At 37.4% G+C, this 17,948-nt stretch overlaps 1 protein-coding gene across 4 annotated transcripts in view; it reads left to right on the top strand.

Annotated features, from left to right (window-relative positions):
- The window catches only part of ACVR1C (activin A receptor type 1C), a 79,349-nt gene that overhangs the window by 15,178 nt on the left and 46,223 nt on the right, over positions 1-17,948 (top strand). For all 4 annotated transcript variants that reach the window (XM_038584548.1, XM_038584545.1, XM_038584546.1 and 1 more), the window contains exon 2: positions 15,127-15,357. In XM_038584548.1, coding sequence (XP_038440476.1) covers positions 15,127-15,357 — 231 coding nt within the window. The remainder of the gene's footprint in view (positions 1-15,126; positions 15,358-17,948) is intronic.

The following is a 17,948-nucleotide window of genomic DNA, read 5'->3' as shown; positions in this document are numbered from 1 at the left end:
ATGGCATAGATTGAAGTGAAATCAAATTAGGCTAGATCAGACTATGTTTAATTTATTAGACTGGAGTAGTGATTTCTTCTCTGGGCAAAGAAAATTTCAAGTGAGGGACATTTTCCACATGTAGATAAAGCCTATTGTAAATGCAGCATTACTCCCCTGCTCTCCTTAGGTGAAAGCATTTGGTTCGACTTGAAAGGTCATTTATCACCTACAAGGGAGCACTTATGGGCTGCTTGGGCTGTTTTTGTTGGTTTCCTGTAGCATTAAGCTTGCTTATGGAGAATTTTGCTTGCGTCAGCAGTCCATACACAGGCTCATTACTGCATTAACAAACCTCATTTTGCTGAGTTAGATTAGAGGTACCCCTTGTTCAGTACAATGTCATGTACACAGTGGGCAGTCAGCATTTTCTTGATTGTCTTCCACACAGTAAGGGAAGTCACGATACCTGTCTTAATCCTCTACCAAGACAGATTTAAAGATGAGGGGTAAAATTATGGAAAGATCATCAGGCTAGCAAGTCTGTTGGTTTACATTTCAGGATCAGGGATGTTTCCAGTGTTGAGTGGCAGTCATTCTGTAATAATCATCTATCTGAATTTTCAGGGACAACCAGCTTTCAAATATGCTACCCTATTTTCAGACCACAAATTCCAATTTTTGGCCTAGAAAATAGAGTTGCTATAAGCTATGGAGTAACATGGCAGTGGGCATGTGGATGTTCACCAGACTCCACCAGCAGTGTGATTTTAAAGGCTGTGCACAATTGCTGACTGATGGTATCCCTGTGATTTCCAAAATAAATCTCCATGAATGAAATACTTCTACAGAGTAAGACATGATTTTAACAAAATATGATCTTAGTGTCATAGTATTAATATGTGTTCATTATAGGAAATTAGAGAAAAGTGTTGAAAAATGTAAAAATCACCTTTAGTTTTTAGCTCAGAGGAAGCCACTATTAATATTTAGATATATTTTCCTTCTAGTTTTTATTCCTGTCCATATATATGTAAATTGAGATCATATCCTCTATGATCCTACTTTTTTTTTCTTAAAGATTTTATTTATCTATTTGAAAGGCAGAGAGAGAGAGAGACAGAGAGAGAGAGGGAGTGCACAAGTGGGGTGAGGGACAGAGGGAGAAGCAGGCTCCCGCTGAGCAGAAAGCCCAATTTGGGGCTCCATCCCAGAACTCTGGGATCATGACCTGAGCTGAAGGCGGATGCTTAATGGACTGAGCCACCCAGGCATCCTATGATTCTACTTTTCATTTAATATTCACAGTGAGCAATTTCCATTCTATTTAAATATTATTAAAAACAGGATATTATGCCATCATATGTTTTGTCAAAATTTACTTAAACATTTTGATTTAGGGAGATTTTTTATTATTTTCAGTTTTTACTTTTGTGAATAATAAACTGCAATGGAAAATTAAAATAAAATTTTGTTTTCTTGATTATTTCATAAAGAGGAAATACAAGCACAAAGAGTATAAACATTTTAGGAATCCTGAGACAAACATTTCAGATTGCACTCCCCAAAATTTGTACCAGTTGTTACTCTACCAGCTATGAAAAAAGGTGAAATTTCACTGATAGCCCCTTATCACTTCTGGGTGTTTTAATTTGCAAAATCATTTCTTAATTGGCAAGTGGAAATATATATTGTCATTTATTTTGTTTATTTTTTCATTGACATATTTGTCCTTCCCAAATTTATTTGTCAGACCCAAGGAATAATTTGTCAGACTCAAGAAGGGGAGAAAATTAATGTAGTAACCAATATAAGAATTAACATTCTGCTCTTATCTCCGGCCTATGCTCCAGGATGTGCTCCGCTGAACACCACGGAGTTCTTTATTACCAGTTATCTCTGCCTCCTTTTTAAAATGGAGACAGTGGGGAGCAAAACACACTTCTTATTCTTCTCTAGCATCCTTTACGTCATGCTTCAATTTTATTATGGTTTATGAACCAGGAAAGAACAAGTGAACCCCTTTTGGGTTTTGGTGGGGGAGAGACCTCTTCCCACTTACCTTCCTCATGGAGCCTCTTCCTGTGGGACGGTCAAGCACCTTTTATGTGTGTCACAGCAGCATTTCTCCTATCACGTTTCTAGACTGAGCCTGCGAGGCCTTGTACTTAAACAGACACGTCTTTTAGCCCAGTCTGCCTCTCCTGTTCATTCCTGGTTGTGCTTGGTTTTACTAGTGGAGGGGACTTCTTAAGTACAGGACCTTGTCTCCCCCCATCCTTTAGCCTCACCAAGCAGAGTCTTAGGTACTGAGATCTAGCGCTCTCCTAAGCGGAGCCCCACTTTCCCACCTTCAGCAGCCCCCCGACTACAAGACTGAAGCTTCCCTGCGGACTCAGCTCTGGAGAAGACTCTTGCGGAGTCTGTTGGAAGGGCAGGGTGGGCTCTACACGTTCCCTCCTTAGGGAGCCTCCAGCCTCACCTAGGAAGCAGATTCCAGCTGCTCCAGAAGAGACACTAGCCTTTGGGATCAATCCAAGAGTCTGAATCTGTTAAACTGATTGCCAACCCCCAAGATAATTGGTTTTTCTGAAAAGCTAGTTTCTTCACTTGATCTTAGCCAAAAGGCCAAGAAGCGGTATTTGAAAAACTAGTTTCTTAACCTAAGTCCATCCCTCCGTTAACTCAACAATTCTGACTCCTGTCGATCCCGAGTTTTTAAATGCTGAATATTAACATCGAACATTAACCGTCTTGTCAAGCAAAGGGCCTTTTCTACAACCTAGTCCATCTTGTTTCTGAATAGTAAAAAACAACAACAAAAACAAAACAAAACAAAAAAAAAACAAGAATTAACATTCTAGATACTTCCACTTTTTAAAAAAGATTTTATTTATTTATTCATGAGAGACACAGAGAGAGGCAGAGACACAGGCAGAGGGAGAAGCAGGCTCCCTGCGGGTGGCCAGATGTGGGACTCGATCCCAGGACCCTGGGATCATGCCCTAAGCCAAAGGCAGACAACCATTGAGCCACCCAGGTGCCTCAGCTCTTACTCCCAGGTACCTTCTATGAATAGAGGAGCAGGAGATGCTGCCGTCTTATGCTTGCATAATATAAGCTCTTCATACTATCTAAGCCAGGCCTTAGTTTTGGGGTCAATTTCGGAAAGAGGCCCAATTAGGATCAGCCTTTAAGAAAAAACTTTCCTTCTAAAATCACTTGCCCTCCTTTTCCCCTTTCAACTCTTCACTTGGCAATCTATTTTTAGTTAGATCATCTTACTTTGGATAGTTTCCTTTTATTTCTAGATTGAGAATTATCTATTCCTTACCATATCTGATCATATAAATGAATAGCTGTGGATCATGATAAAAATTTCTGACAAGTGAACCCCTGAGAACTCAAGGACTTTAACTTTTCAATTTTTTTTTTTTTTTGCTACTTTCATTTTAACTTGGGATAGTTTTGTCTCTTTTCCTATCTGCATATTCTTTTAGCCTTGTGGTTTGACTATTAACTATTGATTACTTGTTTCTTTACTGATTAGTTAGTTGCTTCCCTTAAAAAAGTCGGAGCTTCCTTAGCTTTAAAAACTTACGTTTTTATCATTAAATTTTGTAGTTTATTTCTTGTCTCCCAAGTAGATTGACCATGTCATGTGCTCCTGTTTTCCTTCCATGACCAGGTTCTTTGTGATCCTCTCCCATTTGTTTTCCTTCTTTTGTACCTCATGGGGATTGGAAACATGAAACTAGATTTCTATGACTTAATGGACCTCCAAAGTATGAACTCAAGATTATTCACTTCAGTCCTTATCAGAATGATACAGTATTTTCCTGAACAATTTGCTTTGTTAACTATGATTCCAGGACAACAATTTTTTTATATATATATCAGACACTCATATTGTTCTTGCTGATATTACATGGCAGCCAGGGTATTCATTTCTTTGGGTATTACAACTTTAGAACAACTGGCGATCATCAAATTGAATTCTTTCTTGGACAGATCAGTTGAAGGCACAGAAGCCTCGAAGGCCACATTAGTAGAACTAGGATCAGAACCTCAGGTCTCCTAACATGACCCTAATGCACCAGACTGGATTAGAACAACTACACTCTTCCTCTCTTTACCCAGGTTCATTTCCTCATGCAACACAACAGCAATCTCTGCATATCACCACAAGTTGTTGCTGGAAATTGTAGCTTACTGGAGTTGGTTATAATTGGTCATAATTTCCCATGTGAACAGTATTAAAATTATATTGGATGTTCCTGATCAGGAGTTTATTATCAAGTAAATCATAGATACAATAAGCAAGTTATACAATAAGCAAGTTGAATGCAGTTGTGTAATGATCCAAAAATTATATATCATCCTCCAAATTTTGTAAAATAGACTCTAATGTGCAGGTTGATCAAATATAGTGCTAAGCTCTGTGCCCCAGTACTGGTGGAGGCGTTGCCTAGAGTGAACTCATTGAGTTGAGGCCAAAAGGCCCAGTAGCCCACTCACTAAACAAGGAAGTTCCTTGTTGGCCAGACCACTGATCTGGGACTATTAGCTTTCTTTATTCAGCTTTTTTTCAGTTTTCCAGAATATCCATATTGAGTAGAGATAGCAGTATGGAAAATTGCCTTTTCCATTTTAGAGAACATTCCTACGTGGGTTATGGCCATTGATTGTGAACAAAACAAAGCGCAGGAACAGGTTGGGCACTCAAGCTCTGCCTTCTGATACATAGTCAACCCCCAGATTAACAATTTGTTTCAGAAAAAGACAAAAGAAATTGAACATTATAGAAGATAATTATATTTTTCAACATTTGAAATTTTAAAAAGATATCCTTGATCTATCCCTCAGTCTATAATTCTTTATATTGTAATGTACTTGGTATTATAATAACCTTTCTTTTTGAGATGGTGGTATGGGGTGCTTCCCCTGGTCCCCAGTGTTCTTCCTTGGGGAAAGCAAAAATTTAATGCAATCCTGATTGAATCCCAAAATTATTTTTGAAATTCAACTCGTTGATGAAATCTCACAATCTGGTAATCACTATCAAGTATGATTTTATGTGAATATCAACAGCTATATGGCCAGGGGCTGACAGGTCTGGAATGCGCTCATGCCAGTGCCTGGCTGAAAGCCTGAGGGTCCCCCGTGACCCAAGAGGAGGCTGGCAAATGGGTCAGTTGAAGAGAAGGTGGAAGACCCAAGGCCCTGTCCTAGGGAAGGGTTCCCAGTCCCATCCTGCAACTCCAGGGAAGGCTGAACTTTTCCAACCTCTGTGCCTGGGTTGCAGAGATGCCTTTGGAACTGGAAATGGGGATCCAACAGGGTGTATGTGTGTGTGTGTGTGTGTGTGTGACAAGAACACGTTGGCAAGTTAAACCCCATACATATCAGCCCCACCCACAGGAGACATTTCCCACCGTCTGTCTCATTTTCCCCAGGGTGGTAGGGATTGCTGGAGGATCTATGACCACTACTGAGAGGGTAGGTCGGACAGTGGAGGAGGGAAGTGGGCTGGGGATGGTGAAGAACTATTGTGCTCTTCAAGACTCACCTCAAAGAAAATTTCCTGCCTGCACCTGTCCCTTCTCCCCCAGATTGGATTAAGCAGTGCTCAGCCTCTGTGCCCGAACACATTGTGCGCACGTCCCTGACTGTTTCACCACACTATTCCAATGTGCTTCGACTCTACAATGCCTTTAGGGAATGATCTTTTTTTCTTTTCTCAGCTCTTAGCATAATATTTGACATACAGTATATGTTTGGGAAGGTGTATTTTATACATCAACTTGGCTAGGCCACAGTACCTGCCTGCATATTTGGTCAGACACTAGTCTGGATGTTATTGTGAAGGTATTTTTTGGATGAGATTATTATTTAAAGCAGTAGACTTTCAATGAAGTCGATTACCCTCCATAATTGGATGGGCTTCATCAAATCAACTGAAGACTTTAAGAGAAAAAAAACTGAGGTCCCTAGAGGAAGAGGGATTTCTGCCTCCACACAGTCATCAGATTTAAACTGCAATATCAACTCTTCTCTGCAACCTACCTTGGAAATTTTGGAATTATTAGCCTCCACAATCCAGTAAACCAATTCCTTAAAATGAAATCTCAGCCTCTCTCTCTCTCTCTCTCTCTCTCTCTCTGTGTGTGTGTGTGTGTGTGTGTGTGTGTGTGTGTGTGTATACATGTACATCCTACTGGCTCTGTGTTTCTGGAAAAGCATGGCTAATACAATATTCTTTAAATAATAATTTAAAGAAAAATTTTAAAAACTAGACATTTACCATAAAGTAGTTCAATTATCACCTGTCAAAGAGATTTATTTATTAGATTTATGTATTACCTAACACCACAATCAAATCCACATAAATTTAGGGGTTAGATGTATTACAAAAAATCATAAACTGGATGAGGATTTCCTAAGCTTAAAGGCAAAGGAAGAAAGTGCTAAGTAAAAGATGGATCAACAGAATTTCCATCTATTACATTAGTTTTTTTGATAGCTATAAGTAAAGCTCCATAGAAAAATATTTGGAGAAGATGTTAAGTCATTTTGGGGATATGGGATTAGGAGTGATGTATTTGATTTTACTTCTTTATATTATATGTATTATATAATACATGTAACTTGACTTCTTTTTGACAAGGGATAAGTACTTTTTTTCCCTTCCAAAACAATGAAGGTGGTACATTAGGAAGAAATAAATAAATGTGATAGTGGGGAAAGTTGTATGTAACACATATAGCAAAGGATTTCTATGTTTATAAAGAGCTCTTTAAATCGATTAGAAATTTAAGACTAATCAAAGAGCTGAATGGCATGGACAAAAAACTTACCCAAGAGAAAATCCACAGGAAACATTTGGAAAAAAAGTTCAACCCCAATCATAGGGAAATGCAAATTAAAATAAGATGCAACTTCCACCCACCACTTTATTAAGATTTTAGTGAGAATAGCTAATGCTGACAAGTGTATATGAAATGGGTACTTTCATACAGGGCCAGTGGAAATCTTAATTGGTACAACATTTCTGGAAAGCTATTTGACAGTGTCTCTCGAGAAGGTCTGATGTTGTAATTCCACTTCTGGGACTCTAGCCTGGGAAACTAAATTTGGTTAAAGATTAATCCACAGAGATATTCAACACAGTGTTATTTAATTGCAAAAATTGGAAACAAGTGAAAGGCCTGAAAGCAAGAAAATGCTGGATATCATCCAGTTACACTAATGGGAGGTCTGTAAATGCCATTAAGTGACTATAAACAAGAGATCATAAAAGCTTATGACATGATGATAATAGAATAAAAAGGCAGCATGTAAAATTGTGTTTATAGATAGAAATCTATTATGGAATAGAAGAAAACTGGAAGATAATATACCATAATGAGAATAGTTACAGGGTTGTGAGTTTTTTTGTTTGTTTGTTTTTTGTTTGTTTGTTTGTTTGTTTTTTGGTTGTGAGTATTATGTGTTTGGCCATTTTGCATTCTTCTGTAGAGTTTTTTATACTTTTTAATTTAATACATGTTTCTTGATTTTTTAAAAAATCATCTGTCATACCCTATTGTGGGCACTGGGATGTGATGGTAGATGGTAGTAGGAAAGATCCCTGCCTTCGTGGATTTTTAATTCTGGTAGGGCTGATACAATAAATTAGCTTACTACAGATTACAGTATATGCCAGAAAGGATGGGGAGCAGATCACTCATCAAGAAGAATGTCTGATGATTTCCCTGAGATGGTGACATTTGAGCTGAGCCTGAAGAATTAGAAGCAGAGGACGCACACTACAGGCAAAGGGAATAGCCAGAGGAAAAAAACGTGAGGCAGGAAAGAGCTTGTTATCTAGAACTATGAAAAGGAGACCAGTATGTCTGAAGGGCTGTTATAAGCAATGAGGTTCAAAAGTGGGAAGCACCCAACCCAGACCTACTGGCCTATTAGGTCACAAATAATGATTGTGGATTTTATTTTATTCTAGATGTAATTAGAATCCATTGAACATAGATAGCTCTTTTCTTCATTAGAAGACAATAAAAAAAAATGCAAGACTAAGAGAATGGTTTGGTGAGGAACCATTTAGGCTGGTAGCCCAAGAATATAACTTGTTGTTAAATTAAATGAAAATTACATGGGAGAGTGGCAGAGGAAATGTGTCTTGTGATTAGGAACACTATTCTTTGATATGATCCTTTGATATAGGAGGCCCCAAATGAGGTCCTTTTCTTCCGTGGATGACCATAAAGTTTTAAGTTGGCCAGAAGATTGCAGGAAATGTGCCCTCCCTAAGGAGATAAGCATATACTCTAAGAGATGTCACACTGTTCCCAAAAGCAGTCATCATGCAACCGCCACCCCTGCCAGCCTGCTGCTAACTACTGCCTTGACTTCCAAAGGCAGGAAGGAAAAGGCTATCCTCTCCACAGCTCAGAATCCTTCTGCATTTTCATGCTTTCACAGGGATATTTTCAGAGAATCTGCACAAATAATATTGCCATCCCCCTTTTAGACAAGTTTATATCCCTTTATGGTTGACTTATTTTTGTACCATACTGTACGAGCTTAGGGGCTAATGTTATTAATAGTAGTTTTGGAAAAGCATTTCTTTGAAAAGTGAACTTTTCAGTTAATAACTGTGCTGATAAGCAAAAATGTTAAACTGATCATTTTTCCTCTTTTAAAAAGTTTTTAAATTGTACTGAAAGCTTTTTGACATTATGCCGCAGTACATGTCCTTTCTGTATCTAGTCCTCATTTTGAGGCTATAAGTAACTAAATAAATAGCCTAATCCTGGCCAATTTTGAACTCTACTCTTTTTGTCAGCCATTTAGACATTATTGGGAAGTGTTTTCATTTCTGTTTAATAGAATCCGGTTGCTATGGTGTGGTACCCTTGAATAGCTTTTGGTCTTGCGTGCCATTTCTGTGATGGTATATGATATATATATCATATATATATCATATTGGGGGATTAGACTCTGGGTGTCTGGCCCAAGTCAGAGAAGCTGTGAACTTTCCCTTTACTTCCTAAAAATATTGTGCTGATATTGGAAAAAGCATTAGATTCCCATATGATACAGGACAAGATAAATCATCTTTAATACCAACTGGAGAAATTTTGTTGGATTATAAACTAGTAGGATCCTTTCATCCACTGAAATACCAGTGCGTGAATTTTGGGGTATAAACCTATACTTTGGGTGCTATCTCTTTTTATCTGTCATACATAGATAACCCTGTAGTTACTGGTATTGAGAATTGCAACATGGGCTCAGAGCAGGAAAAGACTATAAAACTGGGATCTTTAGAAATCTTTTAATCTGCTTCCTGACCTGATCACATTTCAGGTGAAGAATCTAAGATGTGGAGGTGTAGTGTTGGGTGGTTTGTGGTGGAAGTGAGCCGAAACCTCCGGTTTCATTGAGTGTTACCTGTGGACTGAGGACATTCAAAATGGCTAGTCCTATAATTCAAAGTGTGCTGGACTCTTCCTAATTTGAGCCCTGCAGCTGGAAGTGAAAACAACTGTCCTGGATGGAATCCCTCCCATGAGAGTAGTTCCTTTTCCTTCTCAGCTATAAGGATGAGGCCTTCCTGAACAGGGAGCATAATTACCACTTAACACAAAAGAACAGTTTTCCTTTATGCTGGATGTATTCTCATATTTTAGGAGTTCTGAATGTCCTTAGATAGAGCCTGGTAAATAGAATTTCTAAAAGTAATGTCTCTATTGAAAACTCCTTTGGCCAAAAGATTTACATTCATATTGTCCATATTTCATTAAAGCTGCTTTCTTTCTCTATCATATTTTTCCCTACCACAAAGAAAGAGAAATGATTTGAAACGACCCCATGACATGAAAATCAAATGTTGAAAAGGAAAAGAAGGGAAGATAGGTCTTTGCCTGATTTCCTTTGACCCCGTCTGGCTTTCCTTTACATATCCTAGTGCTGGTTGTCCTGGTGTTCTTTTCATATTCAGCACATGGATGAGCTTGAATTGTTCCTTTGTTAACTCAGAAGCCTGCAAATGATGAAAAGATTATATATGCAGCAGGTCAAATTTGAGACAGTTTTCTGAAAAAAAAAGTTGTGTTCAGTACCCTACTCTAAAATTAGGGAAATGGAATCAACTGATGTCTAGAGAAGAGGGAAGGGCATATGTGTCAGAAATTGGTGTAAAGCACTGGTCAATAGATATTTCAGCATATAGACCCAAAATGTAGGCAACCAACTTATTGAAAATAGTATCTAATTCAAAACAACTAATATTTCCCAAGCAAATATTTGGCCATTTAACGAGAATAGTGCAAGTGCAAAGAATAAATGCAAATCAATGAATTTGGTTCTTTTTCTGTAGTCTGATGGTTTTTACATTTCTGGACACCAGGATGTGCTTGCCATCACATGTAAATATGGATGAAAATTTATTTTCTGGTTGATTAGGAATGTGCACATCCTTTGGTTTCATGTGGGTAACAGATGTCTTGTGAGTAACAGATGTCTTGGCTTTTACAGACTAATTGGCAAAAAGGGGGAAAGGGGGCTAATTAAAGGGGTGGGAGGAGACGCAAGAAAAGTGCAATCTTTCTTGTGGGGAAAACTCTAATAGACCTCCTTATTCTGGGTAATTACCTCCTTCTTCAACTTCATTTGCTATCTTTCCATATGACTCAAGTACATTATAATGGGAAAGTACAAAATAAAGAAACATAAGGCTGGACTACTGTCTGCTAACAGCCAGATTTATCCTGTCATGGAATATTCTAGTATAATTGACTCAATTAACATCAGTCTTTTAAAAAACAAAATATGAAAGCATAAGTCTAATCACTAAGGGCAACTTATGTTTTAATTGGCAGCACAAGGGTTCTATGTTGAGGGTGGTTGATATAAATATAATTTAATTATATACCAAATGTAACCATATAGTGGTTTGGTGGGAAACGAAAAATGCAAGACTGAGTATGTTGTATGTTAGTGATACATCTTAGGTTTCTTTCAGTTTGTTGTTTGTTCTCCATCAGTGCTCTGGTACTACCAGTTGACCTGGAATAGATGAAAACATTTAGCCGATGTTTGAAGCTGTTATCAACAAATTCTCAGTTTTGTCAGTGTTTTCCATTGTGCACCATTTAAAGTGAGGTGGTATTTACTGTGTCTTAACTCTATCACCTGGGTCTGAATTACTATTCTTATTCATACCTTTTATTTAAAACTGAAGGAAATTTTTATAGCTTGTTAAACATTCTATGAGTATCCATATCATTCCTTGATAAGAGCTATTATATAATCATATTTATAAGGAGCTAGTAGTCTTTCAAAGAAAAAGTATCAGGTTAGGTATTTAGAGGTTTACACTTGATACAAAACTTAGACAATCTGAAAGATAAGGTTACTTATGTAGATGCACACACATGATAATTGACTCTTATTTAACCTCCTGTCTTCTCAGAAAATAAGTAGGTACAAATTTTTTTTAAAAAAGTATCATTGTGTTTTAAAAGATAATTAGGATAATACAGGGCAACATCTCAATCATCAATTGTTAATTATTAACTTCTTTCTGCTGTATTAGAATTATATTTTATTCAATTGCGAGAAATTGGTGAGGTTGGAAAATGTTTTATGAACCTATCATTTAAAAAAATTTTTTTAGATATGTATCAGCTTTGGTGGGGGCAGAAACAACATTGCTTGTATAATCTAATAACTGCTACATTAATTCAGCCACTTGATCTTTTTGACCCTCATATTTCATTATCTAGAAAACGGAGACGATGGCATCCCACATTTGCACTGGGAATTATGCGTAATGATAAACATACATGAAACTAACATATGTTTAATTGTTGAGTGCTTTATGGTTGTCTTCCTTCCATGAACCCCTCTTCTGTAGTTAATTGCATTGATTTCCAGGTAGGCTTTTCCTGGAAACAGAAAATTCATGGAGACTCTGATGAGGAGTCCAGTAATAACTGGTTTGAGACTGTGTGTCAGGAGACTTAGTCTTCCCAACTTCAGCCCCTTAAAATATGAGGATAAAGAATAACCACAGTGGGTTAAGTTTCTTCAATGTCAAAACGTTTTCTATATTTTGCAGTTGTAAATTTCTGTGAATTAAAAAAATCATGGAGTCATAAAATGGTGGCACTCTGAGATTTCAGGATTTGGGATCCACTACCCTGACCCCAGTTCATTTCCCATTTTCAGAAGTAGGCACTGAGGCACTGTAAGGTCAAATATCATCTCTAAAGGCAATGAGCATGTTAGTGACAGAGATAGAACTGAGACTTTCTTTTCCTGAGTTCTTTATCTAGACCATGGCCAAACACCACCCTGCTGTGTGACTCTCTAGATTCTAATCTGGGCCATTTGAAGAAGGAGAACATTCAAGTTACTCCACAGAGTAGAGAGGGATGCATTTCTTTGTTATGCCTCTTAAATTTTTTTTTTCATTTATTTATGATAGTCACACAGAGAGAGAGAGAGGCAGAGACAAAGGCAGAGGGAGAAGCAGGCTCCATGCACCGGGAGCCTGACGTGGGATTCCATCCCGGGTCTCCAGGATCGCGCCCTGGGCCAAAGGCAGGCGCTAAACCGCTGCGCCACCCAGGGATCCCTGTATGCCTCTTTTTTTTTTTTAATTTTTTTTTTTATTTATTTATGATAGTCACAGAGAGAGAGAGAGAGAGAGAGAGGCAGAGACACAGGCAGAGGGAGAAGCAGGCTCCATGCACCGGGAACCCGACGTGGGATTCGATCCTGGGGATCGTGCCCTGGGCCAAAGGCAGGCGCCAAACCACTGCGCCACCCAGGGATCCCCCCTGTATGCCTCTTAAATGGTCTTACAGCCTAGTCCATTCAGCCATTCCTTTATGGATTATGAATGTATTTCAATTGTTAGCATAAGACAACCAGCTTTACCTCCTCTGGTAGGGCAAGTCATAGTCACTGATGGTTACATAGGCTTCCTGTGCGCCAGAAATTGTTCTAAGAGCTTTATGTAGATTAATTTATTCTTCACAACAGTATGAGGAGGTATATTATTCTTCTCTTCATCTTTCATATAAGGAAATGGAAGCATAAAGAGGCCAAGTAATGGCCAAGATTCAAAGCTAATATAACGGGGATTTGAAGGCGTTTGTCAGATTGGAATTGAAAAGTACTAGAGAGAGATTCCACTGACAGAAGACACCTGATTGGATGGATAGTGACAATATGAGCTCTCTTTTATACAAGGAAAGGGACTTAAAACATTTTTCAGATCACCTGGATTTTATACATCTAGCTCTACTGAATCCTAATCAATGTAGATTACAAGGTTCTACTGTAGCACATACATACCAACAAATGCGTATAGTTGACTGCTGAACAACGTGCATGGAAAGGCACCAACCCTTCACACAGTTGAAAATCTGCTTAATGTTTGACTCCCCCAAAACTTCACTAATAGCCTCCTGTTGACTGGAAGCCCTACCAATAACATAAACAATTAACACATATTTTGTATATTACATGTATTGTATACTGTATTCTTACAATAAAGTAAACTATAGAAAATAAAATGTTATTAAGAAAACCATAAGGAAGAAAAAGGATATTTAGAGTATGGTACTGCATTTATTGAAAAGAAATCCACTTACAAATGGATGGGTGTAGTTGAAACCCATGTTGTTCAAGGGTCAGCTGTAGATTTGTTTATATTAATCTCCCTTAGAATAAACGGAGGAGTGAGCTATTATGTTTGGCCCAATGTCGTTAATAAAAGAATACTTTATTTTATGATGTATTTCTTTTATCCCATAATAAATATGTTTATAGAAATGGTATTTTTATATCAATCAAGAAAAATGACCAGAGGAAAGATAATTTTTATTGGTCAATATGTAATTTGTTCTTTCTTACACAGTTATGTAAGAATATTATCCATATTTGCCCTTATATTGATATTTGAAGTCAAGTATAAAAATTATTATTTATGTATCAAAAATTGTACAGTTATAACAGTTCCAATTTCAGTAATTAGCGATTTAAAGACTTCAATTCCAGTAAAAAATGATTTTTATTATAAAACTTGGTGCATTCAGATAATTGTGGGGAGTAGTTATGATTTAACAGAAAACTCATTAGAATAATAATACAAAAGGCTTATTTAGTACTGTACTATTTAAAAACAATGTAATTAAATAAAATTTGAATAAATTGTCACAACCACTGAACTTCATGCTGATGGATATTTTACATCAGCACAGAGGAATGCTGTGTCACTTGGAACATGTGAGTTCATGAGCGTGTGTGGGGGGGTGTTTGTGTGTGTGTAGTAAGTGAGGAGGATCGAGGAAATTTATACAGTGGACAGATTAGCAAAGTCCAATTTTTGAAAGTTTTATTGATGTTGAGATATTAAATTCTACTGTTGATGTATTTTGCTTCATGGAATAGATGTGTTCATTAAAGAAAATTGCCTGAAGGTCATGGTCTCTGTTCAGATGACTCTTATTCTATGATGTATTTCTTAGTGAAGAGGGGGAAAGTGTCATGGCTCATCAGTGCCTACTATGACAATAGCAGTAATATTAACACATCATCGAATATAAGGGTAAAGAATCACACTTTTTTGTTTTGTTTTTAGAGCGGTAAATTTCTATGATTAGGTTTGTGTTTAGAACATTCACTTAAAAGTTCAAGGGAGAAGGGGTCAATGAACAGAGCACCCTGGATGGTTTGGTTACTTAGCTCTCCAACCACAGTTTACAAGTGATACTGGACAGCACCCCTTGGTTGCTGTGTGGCGGTATCCCAGCATTTCATGAGAGCTGTTGACTTAGAAATAGGCCAATTGAGTTTGAGAAGGAGGGACTTAGACCATGGCCAAGAAAATGGTTTTATAATGTAGTAGCAACTGAATAAAGTCACAAAAATACAAGCAGTAGTAAATGATGATTGGGCCACCTGTGTAATAAAATGCATGACTGCTGAGAACAGTAGCCTGTGTTTATCCAGTGCCGTTCATTGAAATCCTTCTTCAATTCTAATTAAGATTGAATTCTTAAATTCAAGTATTATGAAATAAATTTGCATGATATTTCTATATCTTAAAGCTTTCTGTCTTACACTTTTCAGGATTGAAATGTGTCTGTCTTTTGTGTGACTCTTCAAACTTTACCTGCCAAACTGAAGGAGCATGCTGGGCTTCAGTTATGCTGACCAATGGAAAAGAACAAGTGATCAAGTCCTGTGTCTCTCTCCCAGAACTGAATGCTCAAGTCTTCTGTCATAGTTCCAACAATGTTACCAAAACAGAATGCTGCTTCACAGACTTTTGCAACAACATAACACTGCACCTTCCCACAGGTAATGCATTTATCTTTGTTCATTCCAAATGTAATTGTACTCTTGGGAAATTATAAGCATAGTAGGCCTTCATCATCCCATGATGTTTCTTTAAGTAAGAAAATCCATTTTATGTCTCTCCTTTTTTTGACTGGTGACATTCTCTAGAGCCTAGATGAGGTTGATTTTTTTTAAAATTGCACAAGACTGTCAAAACATTGACAACAGCATAATAATTTTGAAGACATTTGTCCACGTGGATTGTATTTTTTGAAGTGATTAATGGACCTAAAGTAAAATGTCAATTTGTATGAATTCTTGTAAAGGAAAGAAATTAACACATATATGAAGAAAAAAAAAGATAAAAGGAAGCAAAACTAAAATTAGTAGATTGCCAACTTTTATGGAGACAAACTCTTTTTCTCATGGGCACCTTCTGCATATCTTCTTTGCCTGCCCACACTCAAGTGCAAGCACTTATGAGCAGAAAGATGGAGGTAGGATGGAAAGTAACTCTTCCTTATTGTGCAGATATAGTCTTGCCTTTCACCCAGTTTCATGGTGCTTTATCCTAATTTACAAGACACTGACAATCAGTCTGGTGTTTTTTCAGTAATTTTGGGGATGTTAAGGGGCAAGTAATTAAAATCACAAGCTAATGTATGACCTGAAAATACTATGTAGTGGGTTTTCTTTATTGTTTATTAATTTAGTAATAATCCAGTGCTTATTGATATGCTAATATAATATCTTCACACAGATATATAGTCTTATTTACAAAGTGACATTTTAAGGTACCATTATCCAATCTCAGGTCTTCCTGCGTCACCCTATCAATATCCTACTCCGGTATTTTTAACCAATTTTTTTTTCAATAAATTCACGGTTCCCCTTTCCTACCAAAGAACATTTATTTTATGCAGAAACTTGGCGTCACTACCACAAAGGAAAAACTGGTTTCCTTACCATATGTAGAAGACAACTATGTACAAAACCAAACATAGCTACTGCATTCCAGTTAAGTGTTTTGGATTTTCTCTGTGTTTAAGAGGGAGAAGAATGCGATGTTCAAGACATACTGGTACAAAATGAGGCTTTTTGATCATCAGCAAAACTAAGAGAACTAAAGAAAAAATTATCAATCATTATGTGATTCAGTGTTATTTAAATCATGTTTGTTGACCACTCCAAATGGTCTCAAGAACCCTTAGAATCATTTCATGAATCACCACCGGTACTTGTCCCACTCTGGGAATGTTCTAATTCATTATACTACCTATTGCAGCCTTAGAAGTCATACTTGCCATATTTCATCTTGCAGTCTTGATTCTTAGACCACACTTACTCCCCTGCCTCAGATTCCATAGACTTCCTTGGTTTGGTGGTGATCTGGCATTTGTTCTGGGTATTTTTCTTCCCTTATATTTTTCTCCCAGGGTTATGTATGGGCCCAAGACAGCCTGAAACGGAAGTTCCCTGTATCTGATGCTGGTCTTCCCGTGACCAAGATCCAAAAATTAAGGGGGCGGTAGGTCTGCGTTAGGCTGTAGTGGTGGCATCTTTGAGGAGGCTTCTCAGTAAAGAATCACTCACAAGACCACATTCAGCCATTCAGGATGGACACAAGACCGTAGTAACGCTGAGAGCAACAGTTCTTGGAGGACAAGATGGTTCATATGCAGTTGGGCAAATTAAAGAAACTCGGTGTAGCTAGAATGTAGGACCTCTCCAGCCTAACAGTAAGCTCTGCCTAACAACTACTGAGAACCTTATGTTCTACCCTCAAGTCCATGTAGGAACCAGTCTTTTTATTTAAAAAATCAATTTTATTGAGGTATAATTTAGATATAAAATGCAGAAATTTTGAGCACACGGTTTGATAAGTTTTGACACACATATACCCCATGTAACCACCACCACTTTTCCATTGCCTCAGGATGTTCTCATTCAGGCCCCACTTTGACCAGGGCTAGATTGATCTATTTTCTATCACTATAGACTAGATTTATTTTTCCCAGAGTTTCACAAAATAGAGTCCTTCTGGAAGATACTATTTTGCACATGGCTTCTTTCATTCAGCATCTTTTTGAGATTCATTCATGTTGTTGGGGATATTAGTAGCTTGTTCCTTTTTTTATTCCTGGGTGATACCCATTATATGAATATAGTATAGCTGTTGCTGTTTTCCCCGTAACCCACTGATGAGTATTCAGATCTTTTCCATGTGGGGGCTGTTAATAAAGGTGCTATGAACATCTAGGTATAAGTTTTTGGATATATGTGTTTTTTTCTTCTCATGAGAAAATACCTAAAGGTGGAATCCTAGGATCATATAAGTATCTACTTTACAAATATAATCTCCCAAGTAGTTTTTAAACTGTACTGTTTTACACCCCCCACAGAAATATACAATAGTTCCAGCTGGTCCTATTTTTACGGTCACCTAGGATAATCATTTTTTTTAAATTGTAGCCTTTCAAGTGATTCAAGTGATTGTGTAGTGGTATTCCACTGTGGTTTTAGTTTGCATTTCCTTGATGATTAATGATATTCAGTTATTTTTAGGTGCATATTGGACAGTTGTGTATCTTCTTCTATAACATGTCAAATCT

Source organism: Canis lupus, chromosome 36, assembly GCF_011100685.1.
Source record: "Canis lupus familiaris isolate Mischka breed German Shepherd chromosome 36, alternate assembly UU_Cfam_GSD_1.0, whole genome shotgun sequence".
Taxonomy (NCBI): domain Eukaryota; kingdom Metazoa; phylum Chordata; class Mammalia; order Carnivora; family Canidae; genus Canis; species Canis lupus.
The sequence above is the reverse complement of the archived record's forward strand: the minus strand, read 5'-3'. Positions and strand labels throughout refer to the sequence as shown.